This window comes from Parastagonospora nodorum (genome assembly GCF_000146915.1).
Source record: "Parastagonospora nodorum SN15 chromosome Unknown scaffold_15, whole genome shotgun sequence".
Taxonomy (NCBI): domain Eukaryota; kingdom Fungi; phylum Ascomycota; class Dothideomycetes; order Pleosporales; family Phaeosphaeriaceae; genus Parastagonospora; species Parastagonospora nodorum.
Window position 1 is genome coordinate 802,858 of NW_001884563.1, and position 12,854 is coordinate 815,711.

At 51.5% G+C, this 12,854-nt stretch overlaps 7 protein-coding genes across 7 annotated transcripts; 6 read left to right on the top strand and 1 right to left on the bottom strand.

The window, feature by feature from the left end:
* Window positions 1–227: 227 nt before the first annotated feature.
* On the top strand, window positions 228–2,301 carry SNOG_09809 (hypothetical protein; the record flags this gene model as incomplete). Its single annotated transcript, XM_001800044.1, has 6 exons — window positions 228–314; window positions 350–589; window positions 630–919; window positions 997–1,425; window positions 1,476–1,843; window positions 1,895–2,301. 6 exons carry the CDS (start codon window positions 228–230, stop codon window positions 2,299–2,301), a joined length of 1,821 nt encoding a protein of 606 aa, XP_001800096.1.
* Window positions 2,302–2,909: 608 nt separating this feature from the next.
* SNOG_09810 (hypothetical protein) lies at window positions 2,910–3,813 on the top strand (the record flags this gene model as incomplete). The annotated part of the gene is made up of 3 exons (XM_001800045.1): window positions 2,910–3,251; window positions 3,300–3,598; window positions 3,654–3,813. The coding sequence occupies 3 exons, from the start codon at window positions 2,910–2,912 to the stop codon at window positions 3,811–3,813; spliced, it is 801 nt and encodes a 266-aa protein (XP_001800097.1).
* An 849-nt stretch (window positions 3,814–4,662) lies between these two features.
* Window positions 4,663–6,006, top strand: SNOG_09811 (hypothetical protein; the record flags this gene model as incomplete). Its single annotated transcript, XM_001800046.1, has 3 exons — window positions 4,663–4,815; window positions 4,877–5,148; window positions 5,196–6,006. 3 exons carry the CDS (start codon window positions 4,663–4,665, stop codon window positions 6,004–6,006), a joined length of 1,236 nt encoding a protein of 411 aa, XP_001800098.1.
* A 1,003-nt stretch (window positions 6,007–7,009) lies between these two features.
* SNOG_09813 (hypothetical protein) lies at window positions 7,010–9,196 on the top strand (the record flags this gene model as incomplete). The annotated part of the gene is made up of 6 exons (XM_001800047.1): window positions 7,010–7,262; window positions 7,315–7,434; window positions 7,482–7,889; window positions 7,944–8,251; window positions 8,363–8,386; window positions 8,472–9,196. The coding sequence occupies 6 exons, from the start codon at window positions 7,010–7,012 to the stop codon at window positions 9,159–9,161; spliced, it is 1,803 nt and encodes a 600-aa protein (XP_001800099.1). The 3' UTR covers window positions 9,162–9,196.
* A 412-nt stretch (window positions 9,197–9,608) lies between these two features.
* SNOG_09814 (hypothetical protein) lies at window positions 9,609–10,777 on the top strand (the record flags this gene model as incomplete). Its single annotated transcript, XM_001800048.1, has 3 exons — window positions 9,609–9,622; window positions 9,672–9,784; window positions 9,837–10,777. The coding sequence occupies 3 exons, from the start codon at window positions 9,609–9,611 to the stop codon at window positions 10,775–10,777; spliced, it is 1,068 nt and encodes a 355-aa protein (XP_001800100.1).
* Window positions 10,778–11,197: 420 nt separating this feature from the next.
* SNOG_09815 (hypothetical protein) lies at window positions 11,198–11,878 on the bottom strand (the record flags this gene model as incomplete). Its single annotated transcript, XM_001800049.1, has 1 exon — window positions 11,198–11,878. The coding sequence occupies one exon, from the start codon at window positions 11,876–11,878 to the stop codon at window positions 11,198–11,200; it is 681 nt and encodes a 226-aa protein (XP_001800101.1).
* A 469-nt stretch (window positions 11,879–12,347) lies between these two features.
* Window positions 12,348–12,608, top strand: SNOG_09816 (hypothetical protein; the record flags this gene model as incomplete). The annotated part of the gene is made up of 2 exons (XM_001800050.1): window positions 12,348–12,350; window positions 12,381–12,608. The coding sequence occupies 2 exons, from the start codon at window positions 12,348–12,350 to the stop codon at window positions 12,606–12,608; spliced, it is 231 nt and encodes a 76-aa protein (XP_001800102.1).
* Between the last annotated feature and the right edge of the window lie 246 nt (window positions 12,609–12,854).

Sequence of the window (12,854 nt, forward strand, 5' to 3'; positions counted from 1 at the left end):
CGAGGTTTTTATTCTGCTAAGGTAGTGATCGCGTTGTAGAAGACTGGTGATTTGTGTTCGCTCGCGGTGTCTATTACAGGATGAACTGGAAGCGCGTGGGCTCCGACGTCATCATGCCGAACCGCGCGACGCGCATGCACCCAGCTCACCACGGCTCTCTTAGGTGGAGCAGAAGAAACAGCAAGCTTTGGAGGCTTTTGTTCCCTACACTGACCTGAGATACTAACATGTCTTTTAATTCGAAGCAGCAAAAGAACCAAAAATTTGGCCATCTGCCTCTTTCAACATCTGGCGCTCAAGAGACAACATTGACTGTAAGTGTGCATGAAAAGGTCCCGAGACAAACCAGCCTACTGATCAAATCCAGGGCAATGCACTGTTACGAACACCGTACTTCAACAAGGGCTCAGCCTTCACCAAAGAAGAGCGCGATACCTTCAAACTACACGGCCTGCTGCCCACCAACATTCAGACGCTCGACGAACAAGTAAAGCGGGCATACGCCCAATACAGCTCGCGCCCGAACGACCTCGCCAAAAACACTTTCATGACCAGCTTGAAAGAGCAAAATGAAGTGCTCTACTACAGAGTATGGACTTAATAAGTGTCCCAATATGTGACGAGCATAGCTGACCCCGTGGAAGCTCATACTCGACCACTTGAAGGAAATGTTCTCCGTCATCTACACCCCAACCGAGGGTGACGCGATAGCCAACTACTCGAGGCTCTTCCGAAGACCCGAAGGCTGCTTCCTGAATATTGGCGACGCAGACCGCGTCGACGACGATATCAACCAGTGGGGCAATGCTGAAGACATAGACTTGATAGTCGTGAGCGACGGAGAACAGATTCTAGGTATCGGCGATCAAGGAGTAGGCGCCATCTTGATCAGTGTGGCAAAGCTGGTCATATACACACTGTGTGCTGGGATACATCCGTCGCGGACTTTGCCAGTCGTGCTCGACTGTGGTACTGACGTGGGTCTATATTCCACAGACATCCATATCTTGCTAAGAGAAGACAGAACAAGGATCTACTTGAAGACGATCTCTACCTCGGCCAGCGGCGGCAAAGAGTACGAGGCGAAGAGTACGACAAGTTTATCGACAAATTCGTGTCAGCGTGCAGGAAGCGCTATCCCAAGGCATACATACACTTTGAAGACTTCGGCCTGAACAACGCGCGTAGAATCCTCGACAAATACACGCCTCAGATCGCATGCTTCAATGACGATGTCCAAGGAACGGGATGCGTGACACTGGCAGCTATCATGGCCGCCTTCAAGGTGAGCGGCACCAAATGGGAGGATGCTCGCTTCGTTATGTTTGGCTCGGGCTCTGCCGGTACTGGTATTGCAGATCAGATCAAAGACGCTATCGCACAAAATACCGGCAAATCAACCACAGAAGCAGGACAGCAAATATGGTAAGTGCAGCGTCCCGACATATGCATTTGATGATACTGACTGTATTGAGGTGCGTTGACAAGCCCGGCCTCTTACTCCAGGGCAAGAAGGACCAACTCACCCCTGCACAAGCACCGTACGCACGAAATGACAAGGAGTGGGAGGGGAAAGAGCATCAAGATCTTCTCTCGGTAGTCAAGGGAGTGAAGCCCCATGTTCTAATTGGCACATCAACCAAGCCTGGCGCATTTTCCGAGGACGTTGTTCGAGAAATGTCGAAGCATGTCGAGCGTCCAATCATCTTCCCGCTATCTAACCCGACTCGACTACATGAAGCAAAGCCGCAGGACTTGTACGACTGGACCGACGGTAAAGTGCTAGTCGCTACTGGCTCCCCGTTCCCACCTGTCAAGCACAATGGCAAAGAGTACGATATCTGTAAGCATCGGTTGCTCCATGTACTTCATCTATCGACTAACACTGCTATAGCTGAATGCAACAACTCGGTAACATTCCCTGTCATCGGCCTCGGCGCCGTCCTTAGTCGTACACGCCTCATGACATCCGCAATGCTCGTTGCTGCCGTTCAGGCACTCGCCTCTGCCGCACCTGTTCTCAACGACACCGGTGCTGGCTTACTCCCTGACGTGGAAGATGTGCGCGAAATCAGCGTTAAAATCGCCAGAAACGTCATCAAGAAAGCTGTCGAGGACGGGTTGGCGCAAGAGAAGGGTATTCCAGACAACGACACCGACTTGGAAGAATGGATTCGTGAGCAAATGTGGACAGCTGAGTATCGCCCGCTGAAATTAGTTGAACATAAAGATGCGGACGCGCATGCGAGAGGTGAGGCAGGTGTTGCGTCTGGTCAGAGAGCTGCAAGGTTTGAGTATTGAGTCGAGCCGGCGTACGTCAAATAGCAGCTGGGTATTGGCTCCTGATAGTACCCTGTTCATGTTAGGTAAGCCTAAGATATTGTATCGTCAACTTATCGAGTCGTCAATTTGCATGAGGTAGCCTCACTGCCCTCACGGCCGAGGCAAATGGCAGTCGCTCAACTTTTGCATCATCGCGACAGCTTCATACCAGTGAGAGAGTCACGAGATCCTCCTGAATTGTCCTTTTGTCAAGCCGAGTATCACGCAACCCGTCGCGACTTTACTCCAGCTGTTTGCTCGAGATCACTTGAACAGTCCGGCATATCCCCTGACATATCCGTTCGTCTATTCGCTGCATACAAAAGGCGCATTAATCCGCCCTAACGTCCAATATCAAGCTACAATCACCTCGTACCCACTTGTCAGTGAGTAAGAGAATAAGACTGTGCGTTTGCTTTCGGCGCGATCTGTCGTCACATTGAAGGTGAAGGAGGATCCGCAAGTCGCGTTCACCGCAGGTCTTTTCCCGCCTCTAGTGTATATAAATTGTACTCCCTCAGGTAAAGTCCACTTTCTCTTCTCCCACCACCATCCAAAAGCCCTCAACTCGGCCTTCTAAATTCGAGATGTCTGGCTCCGGCCCCAACCGCCCTCCGCACCCCTACAACAACCGCCCTGCCCACGGTCGTAACGTCTCCCTTGCACTCGTCGGCGAAGGTAACTCTCTTCAACACTCTCGTGAGGCCTACCCCGATGGTCCAACATCGCCTCCTCAGGGCCATCAACCTATTCCGACGGTGATCCAGCCGAGAAATGGGCCTGTGACGGATCTGCAGCGATTTGCTGGATTGTCCGTGCATCCGTTCTGCCGATGGGCCTTCACCGTCTACAACCAAGCCGGCCGCGCGGTGCCAAACAACGACTTCCTCCCAGATGTCGACAACGCCGTCTACTGGTCCGAGACCATTGTGCGTACCACCCCTTTTCACTTTCATTTGCGCACTGACATTTGACAGGACGCGTTCGACCGCGATTCGCGCCTCATCCACGAGCTCGTCCTGCGTATCGCCAACAGGGAGCTTGGTCACCCTGCTATGGAGACAATCCGCCAGAACCATTCGATGGTCGAGATGCTGTTGTACCGTCACTACCAGCGTCACGGTGGTATCATGCTGCCTCCGACGGCCCCTGCTGTCTCTGTCATGCAGGCCTATGAGCAGACGGTTCATGAGGCTCGCCGGGAGCACTTTCAGCGGACTGGCCGGCAGCTACATATAGATGATCCTAACTTCCCGCGTATTCGCTTTCCAGCTTGGTAAGTTGATCAATTTCTTAGCAATGTGGACATAAAGGCACTAACATTCACTCAGGAACGACCCTGCTACCTCCCCGTCATCTCCTCCTGGTCAAACCACCAAAGGCAAGGGTCCACCCCGTGGCTCTCCAGGTGGCAAGTTCTTTGGCGCTCCTGGCAATCATCGTCTTTCTAGGGGTGGTGGTGCAGCACCAGGAGGTGGCGTCACCTTTTGAGCAGCGGAGCGTGGCTTAATCACCACTAGATGGCGTGATTGAAGAACGTCAGGATAAGATATTTTAGATTTGACAGAGGTCTGGATAGAAGGCTAGAAGTCTGGGATAGTTCGAGCGATAATGTGTATTATATTATAACTTTCAGAACAAGTGGAAGTGCATATTGTGCCCAGATTTTTAGACGGACGCGCGGATATTCTAATGTACTGAGTACCTCCTCGCATCATGATTGCATTCATGACATCTAGTCAATAGTCTAGTGTCGTCTTCTGGACCCTTTGGGAAATGGGTCGATAGTGTTCCAAGTACCTCCTTGCATCACTCTTGAAGTTATGACACTTGTTTGATAGTCCGGTGTTGTCTTCCAGACCCTCTGACGAACGGGTCAATAATGAACTGAGGCCATGCCAGACTGAACATCAGGTCATTGACTATAGTACAAAGACGCAGCGTAGCTACCACGATCTCCTGTATTTGGGCACGGTAGATCATGTCTCGTCTCTTGGCGGAATTTGGATGATCATTCCTGTGACCATCCCAATAGCATAGTGACCTCAGGGCCACGAGGTGTAAGGTAGCGGGTGATGTGTTGGAGTGTGCTTATATTGTAGTCTCGGCCGCTGCTACCGGTGCCAAATTATATGTCCGCCTATAACCGTCCGCCGAGGGTGTTCCGTAGAGTGAATGCTGCAAGCCCGGGCGTCGTCACGAGCGCGCGGTACGTCAGGGGCCCCACCCTCACCTATACATCATCTCTTTGCCTTACCTTTACCTCTCCCCTTCCATTTACCAACCACCTTTTCCAATCTTCTCAACCAATATCCTAAACCCGAACTCACCAACGTAGCGATGCCGGCCAAGTACGCCGCGGTAAAAGCCCAGCTCGAGTATACCATATGGGTAGAGGAGGAGCTCATACCTCTCCTTATAGACGCCTACGGAAAGCCTGCCAGATACTGGCGACAAGCGGCGAAGAATGCGGAGCAGAGCGTTGATAAACTGGTAGGTAATCTTGTGTTGTACGTGCGCCAGTCGCAGTCATTGCTAACGCCATGTCTTCCAGCCAGTCTACGAGGATTTCGACTCCACAGTGGAGCGGATCCGTCTCCTTCTCATTAATAAAGACATCCTGACACGGGCTGAAATCAAAGACTTCGGATGGATCCGGACCAAGTGGCCTTGGTGTGTCGGCGTCCTTGTGCGACACGCACTCAACCATGGATCATACCCGCTGGCAACTTTGGATAAAGATCCACATCCCGATCATGTCCGTCAGAAGGTCAAGAAGCCAGAGGATCAAGAAATATACGTCTATTGCGGGAGACTGGCGATAGAGTAAGGAAACTGATCTTCCGTAACCAGGATACCAGCTGACTGTGCAGTGACGATGTGCGCCCTGAAGATAGCTTCAAACATAAGAAGAAGAAGACGCGCAAGTCTCACTGGCGCCAGGGTGACAAGCAGAGCGAGCATGATGCTTTCGAGCCAATGAAGTCGCCCCAAAACGACACCCAGGAGCATACTGTCGACGAAGCGGTATCGAAGAAGGAGCTGACTTCTGTGCCGGAGCGTTTGGGAGTCACGGGTGTGGAGAACCGTCCTGCGAGCGAGCTTGGCGGTAACCTGCCTGTTCCTGTCCATCAGCTCCCGCCACGTCCCCAGTTCGGAAATCACGGCCTGATAGACCCTTCTCATTCGAAGAAGAATGCCAGGCTGCGTGTGTATCCGCAGTGGGGTATCAGACCTATGTTGGAGCACAGTGAGCAGTCTTCATACATCCCGAACCACGGTGGCTTCCCAAATGGCCCAGTAAGCCAGCCCTATATGTACGGCAACAGTATATCGAACAACATGGGCCGGGGTGGTTTCCCGGCACCTCCACATCAGCCTGGTCCATTCGGTCAGCCCTTCCAGCATAACGGCATGCCTTCACAAGTGCTAGGCAATCAAAGCTTCCCGCCGCCTTATCAGTATGGTGCATACGGTCAGTCCTACCGAGAGTATGGAGCCGATATACCAGCACCTCATCAGGTCAATGGCAGCTTCCACGCACCCTACCAACACAGCACACCTGTCCCACCAACACCTTCTTATGCTCTCGCAAATCAAGGCATGCCCGCTATGTCGAGCGAATATCATCTTCGCTTTGAAGCAGATGAGTTTGTACCAGAGTTTCAGGGTCGTCGCTTCTAGAGCGTTTCTTCACCAGTCCGTCGGTAGTTGTTGGCTGCAGAAACCGCATTAGGTTGACGCATGGGCATGCATCGACCAGGGCAAGATCGTGACCCGCCTTCTGTTTGCCGGTATTCGTAGTTGTTGCCGGAGATATTGGATCTACAGGAATAGCATATTTTTGGGTAACATTTGTCCTGTCGTCTCGTTGTTGAAGTTTAAGTGAACTGACCGAGCAGCCAATGAGCAAATTTCGCGTGACATGCCACTTCGCGCAAATCAACCGCCGAAGCTCCAGATGTCCCTTCAGCAACTCCAACGAACGCCACCTAACTACGCCGCACACACGACCTACTCAATTGCAGGAAGGCGATATCGTGATGGAACAAACCAATCCTACGTGTGGCCTTGGCCCGCCGTTAGCATGTGCCCAAAAAGGCAGGCGCAATGAAGAGGGCCTTGGCCCAGCCTGGGCAACTGCGACCAAGCGCGCTGCCACGCCGTCGGCTGCATGAAAGCATCCACGACGTTATCTTTTCAATCTTAGCATCTACTTGGCATGTCTTTTTCGAACTTTTGGCCGAAGCACCGTGGCGGCGGGGCTGGGATTAATCCTTAGGATTGGCGGGCGCATTTCGAATCTCCTCCCTATCTCAACCTAACCTGGTAGGCCTGACTTTGAACCATGGGCTTGGAACTCTAAAGATCACGCTTACTTGCGGTAGCTGTACCGAAGCATCGTAAAGCAATCCTTCGAAGGGACTAGGCACAACTTCGCCATGCTTAGACCAATCAATGCAGTTTCGATGTCGCGATAACGAGACCCGAACGAGTAATGTTCGAGACCGTCAAACGCAGAAGCACAACACTGTCGCGTGCAATCCTTGTGCCACTCACATCCATATCTGGTCTGGATGCTAACACCAATACTATATGAGGAGGGGTGCCGTCTGCCTCGAGGATCGTAGGTGCTCTTCCTATCTGTCCGTGACGCTTGATTGATTGCCCTTGAGCAACCGTCACAATGGCTGCCACTACCAATGTCAAGACCAGTCTGGAGGTTACCAAAGGTGCAACGGTCTTCGACCCCATCCCCCTCGATGCCAGCTCCTCGAACTCGCTCAGCGATGAGAACACCACCCTTCTCGGACCGTTCCCTACCGAAGAAGAGTGGGCGACGCTACCCCGTGTAGCTGGTTCGATCCCGTGGCAGGCATGGACTGTCGCTATGGTCGAATTCGTTGAGCGCTTCAGTTACTATGGAACAAGTGCTGTCTGTATGTAAACCGTAAATAAGCATCATGAGCTTCAGTACTGACCATGTGCTAGTCGTGAACTTCATTCAAAAGCCCCTTCCTCCGGGTTCGCGAACTGGTGCCGGTTTCCTGAAGAAGCCAGGTTCTGGTGCGCTTGACATGGGACAAAGAGCGTCTACGGGTCTTACCATGTGTAAGTCGGACTGTCCAGGAGCGCTCCACATAGCTAATATCTTGCAGTCAACCAGTTTTGGTCCTACATTACCCCTCTTGGTGGCGCATGGTTGGCCGATGAGTACTTTGGTCGCTATCTTACGATCCAGTACGCCAATATCATCGCTATCATCGGTCACATCCTCCTTATCTTCTCGGCGATTCCCCAGGTCATCACCAAGCCCGATACTGCTATTGCCATCTTCTCGGTCGGTCTCGTCATCATGGGCATCGGAACTGGCGGCTTCAAGTCGAACATCTCGCCTCTCATTGCAGAACAATACAAGGACCAAAAGGCATACGTCCGCGTGAGGAAGAACGGTAACAAGGAGATCGTTGATCCCGCGACTACCACAGCTCGTATCTACATTTACTTCTACTTCTTGATCAACTGCGGTTCGCTTACCGGATCTTTGGCTATGGTCTACTCTGAGCGTAAGTAGCTGGCAACACGAGCGATGAGCTCAATTTATACTAACTCCACATCAGATTTTGTTGGATTTTGGCTATCATACACACTGCCTACGATCTGCTACTTGCTCTGCCCGCTTATGTTGCTCTTCTTCAAGAAGCACTACAAGCTGTCGCCACCAACTGGATCTGTCATGGGAAGAGCTGCCAAGCTCATTCGCCTTGCGTTCAAGAAGAGCACCAAGAAGAACTGCTTCAAAGATGAGGGCTTCTGGGAGAGAGTTAAGCCTAGCACAATCCGCGCTAATGGCGAGACCCCGCCCACCTGGATGACCTTTGACGATGCTTGGGTCGACGAGGTCCGTCGTGGTGTTATTGCTTGCAAGGTTTTCTTGTGGTACCCGCTATACTAGGTATGATACCCCTACTGCAAGCTGTATGTTGTCTCTCGAAAGCTGTTGCATCGAAGATAGCCCCTAAAGGGGACATCGAGATAGGACGCTTTCGAGTACAACAGACACGTAAGTTTCTCGTTTTGGAATGTTTGCTAATCATTTTTTGTGCAGGTTGGCGTACAACCAAATGACCAACAATCTCGTATCTCAGGCCAACACTATGAAGCTCGGCAAGACTCCGAACGACATCGTCTCCAAGCTCAACCCCATCTTCATCATTATCGTCATTCCCATCATGGATTTCGGTGTTTACCCCGCTCTCCGAAAGATGGGTGTCAACTTCACGCCGATCAAGAAGATCACTGCCGGTTTTGCTCTGTCTTCGTTCGCCATGGTATCTGCCTGCGTCATTCAGTGGTACATCTATAGCATGTCACCATGCGGAAAGAACATCAACAAGCTTAGCAAGACACGCAAGGACTGCAGCGCCGATATCTCCGTCTGGGTCCAGGTCTTCCCGTACGGCCTCATCGGTATGTCTGAGGTGCTCGCTTCGATCACTAAGCTCGAGTACGCGTATACCAAGGCTCCCAACAACATGAAGTCCACCATCCAGGCCATCGCTCTATCCACCTCGGCCGTATCTGCCGCTCTTGGTCAAGCTTTCGTTTCTCTCTCAGAAGATCCTCTCTTGGTATGGAACTACGGCTCTGTTGCTGTCGTCGCAATGGTTGGTGGTGTCGGTTTCTACTTGACCTTCCGCAAGACCGATCGTGAGGAGGACGCTATGAACAACCTCAAGGAGAGTGCCTACATCGGTAACAAGAAGGAAGACGATGTGGAGAACGTCGAGACGACGATTGTTCGAGACGAGAAGAACGAGAAGGGTGCATTGAACTAAGCGCACCCGGATCGGCTGCTGTTGAAATACTAGACGATTAATGAAAAGGGGCAAATAGTCGCTATAGAGCGTAATGTAAAACTCTCGATGTTATACACCCAAGATGCATGAAGGTTGTCGATTTTGCTGTTCATGTTTGTTTTTTCTAAGCCATCTGACGCTCTCTGAGTCCTTCGAGTTCCTTTTTCCCCATCGCGCAAGTGCAACTGCATGTCAGGAAGTGTCATCCAGGTCACGGGAACTCGCGTCCTTCGTGTTACCACGTGCGCCTTGGCGCGATTGCCTCTATGCGCGCTTTCCCTCGCTTCCTGCTGCAACAAACAAACATATCGCGCAGTGCAGTACAGCACAGCTTGTACGCATCGCGGCAAACTTCCAGCATCAAGCATCTCAACCACTGCCTGTCCCTCCCTACCCACCCGCCGTTCAGCTCTTCAGGACATCACAATGCCCGTCACCACGTAAGTAACTACGAATGGGATCATTGCCATACTGACCAATTTACTCTAGCCGCGCAAAGACCAAAAGCCACATGCTCAGCAAGAAGATGGCCAACAAAGAGCAGAAGGCTGAAGAACAGAGCGCTGAGCCACTACGATGCCGATTGCTTGAGCTACCTCCTGGTGAGTGAAGTTGCATCCCCTAGATCACGAAGATATGCTAAGCTGAATTCAGAGTTGCGCAATCGCATCTACCATTTCGCCGCCGAGGCCGAATTCGAAAGTGACGGAAGGGTACCACCCGTAATCACCAGATCCAGACAAGAGCCAACCGCTGCAACTGCACACAGCCCAAGCGGCCGCACATTTGTGGGCCTCGCGCAGTCGTGTAAGCAGATTCGGTCCGAGTACCGCGTCCTGTGGCTTCGTGGTTCCAGCATCCGAATCAAGCTTGAGGATGTTCAGTCCTACGTGACAACATTCTATCCCAAAGCTGAGGACTACTGCAATGCCCCGAAGCTTCTGCTCATTTCATGGGATCATGAGAACAACGGCTGCGACGAAGATGTCTTATTCGACATAACGCTCTTGCTCCGCATTCGAGCCTTCTGTCCAAGCAACGTCATCCAGTTTGTTTGCCGCAGGCTGGTCGAGTACGATCTACCAGATGTAGACTGTTTCGAATGCGGGCACAACATTACGTGCACCTGCCGTGCCGAGTGCGACCATGAAGATACCATCGAAGAAGTCATGTTCGACGTGCATGTCGATTATCACTACATGATGGTACTTAATGAGCTGCTCGCTAACAGCAACGGGACATGGCTCAAATCACTCCGAAACGACGCAAAAACCCGCTACATGAAAATCGAATGCACAGCCGATACCGAAAGCCAGCATTTGACGGTCTACATTCGATTCTGCGTCGGTCGTGCACCTGCAATCATCACCAAGAGAGCCATGCATAAGGGCGCAATCCGCTACCTACAATCCATGGGGCTACTCGGTATGCACACGAGCAAAGCCGTCGACTTTGTCGTTGGTGAAGCAATCGGCAAATTCACACGCCACGCTCAAGGCTGCGGTGTCCTGGTACCATCGTATAACCAGATCGAAATCGCTGGCACCACCAAAATGCCATCCGATTCTCTTGGCGTTATGTCTTCGACCCCTTAAGCGTCGAGCCGCAAAGCCTGGCTGGTCACTGCAACCCTATGGCTTACGACATATTATGCGTCACAGGTCGATGACTGAGTGTATGCTCTTTAATCTTCATGAGCATGAGTAGAATACGTATTTCCATCGTCTCCGTTTAGTGGACCTTTGTGATGAAGTAGCAATTCATCACTTAATCGTTCACTTTGCTCGTTTCCGAGCCTTGTTTTGCTCACGGAGTATCTGAAATATAATCTAGACCCCAATAAACTTCAGCTAGTGCCCGCTTTATGTTAGATGCGCGCTTGTGGAGTTGTAGACTGAAGCCTGAGATTGTGTCACTTTACATCACTAACGAGGCTGGCGAGCAAATTACACGATCTTTGGCTGCCTGTTGGCCGTGAGGACAGGCTCATGTTGAGTGGATGGTGTGCGAAAGAACTATATGCGCGCTCTCCAGTTCCATCCCACAAGTGACACCCTGGTTGCTACGAGCAATGCTCCTCCGACGAAGAACGAAGAGCCTGCCCAGATATTTGCGTAAGTGTAGCTTCCATGGTTGATTTGAATCAAAGCACCAGCAAGAGGTGGCCCAGTAAAACTGGAGAAACTGACGATAGTGAATGCCATCCCCATACGCACACCAGTCTTTTTCAAATCCGGCGTACGGTTCATCGAACCAATGATTGCTGGCCATAGAGCTTGAATCACAGCACTGCCAGATCCGTAAATGACCGCAAACACATACAAAGTCCCTACGGTGTGTATGCCAGTCCAAGCAAACATCATGATTCCGCAAACGAATGCGAAGGGGATGAGCACGTTGAGACTTCCGACCTTGTCTGCGTAGTATGTCGGCAGCAATCGGAAAAGGAAGCCCATGCATACCTGCACAAGCAACAAGTTGATGGACTGCTGGTAGCTGGCGCCCAAAACGTTGCGTGCATAAGATCCGATGTAGAAGAATGCAAAATAAAGGCCCCAGAAAGCGAAGAACATGCCGGCGCAGTAGAGCGAGTACGGCGCATCCTTAAAAGATTCCCAGTCTACGAGCGGTCCAGTTTTGCGCGGAGGTAAACGTGTGCGGTACAGCGAGATGGTGATAATGTTCAGGACGAGCATTATAAAACCAATAATGCGAATCGTCCAGGGAAATCCAATGCGTGGGAGGCATTGCTGGGCAATGACGGGGAAATATAACGCCTTCCAGTGCATGAGCCTAGCGCAGTAATCCCAAGGCGCGAAAGCGCGTCTTTTGGCAAAAGTATGTCGATACCAGTGCCATGGCCGGGCAGAACTGCAGGCCCATTCGCGATACCGAGGCAGATCGCTTGCGACAAGAATAAGTGCCACAGTTTCGTCGATTCAGCCATTGTGAAGATGCCAATGAGTTGAAACACAGCGCCGGCTATGTATACTGGTCGAAAGAGGCCGGCGTCTGTGGCTCGGCCCGTAAAACGTGCCAATGCCGAACAGGAGGAAGACTTGAATGGAGCCGATCCATGATATCGTTGAAGGCTCTATTCCGAGCGTGTTTTCATAGTACGTTTGATACACACCGAATGACGTGAAGAAGCCAAAAGTGGTGAAAATGGTAAGATGGGTGCAGAAAACTTGTATCCAGGCTGTCATTCCTCCGTCTGGTGGTGGGCCAGGGTCGATCCAAGAAGATGCCGCAGATCTCCTTGTGAGCACTCTCGCGAGCACAGGCTCGTACTGCGGCTGCTTCTTTTCTGCATCCGAATCCTCTCTTTCTTCGACAGTCTGTTCGATTGTGTCATCGCGAGGGCTTGGCGGTGGCCTCGAATCGCTTTGCCTGGGAATAGCGCCCTCAGAATCGAGCGCACCATGATTGGTGCCCATCGCCAAAAATGCGATTAAAGACTCAATCTAATTATACCGGGGACGAAATACAAGACAAAGTCGATGTGCATAGAAGCAGGAAATCATGTATGTTGTACACAAGCAAAAGTTGTCGCCACTATTTCCAGGTGATAAGGTTTTTCCCGTTCTGCTAGCTTCGGACATAAGAGCTGTTTCGCCCAATGCAGTTAGCGACATCTGCAGAGGGCTCACACTCACGCGGCTCATCCTTTCT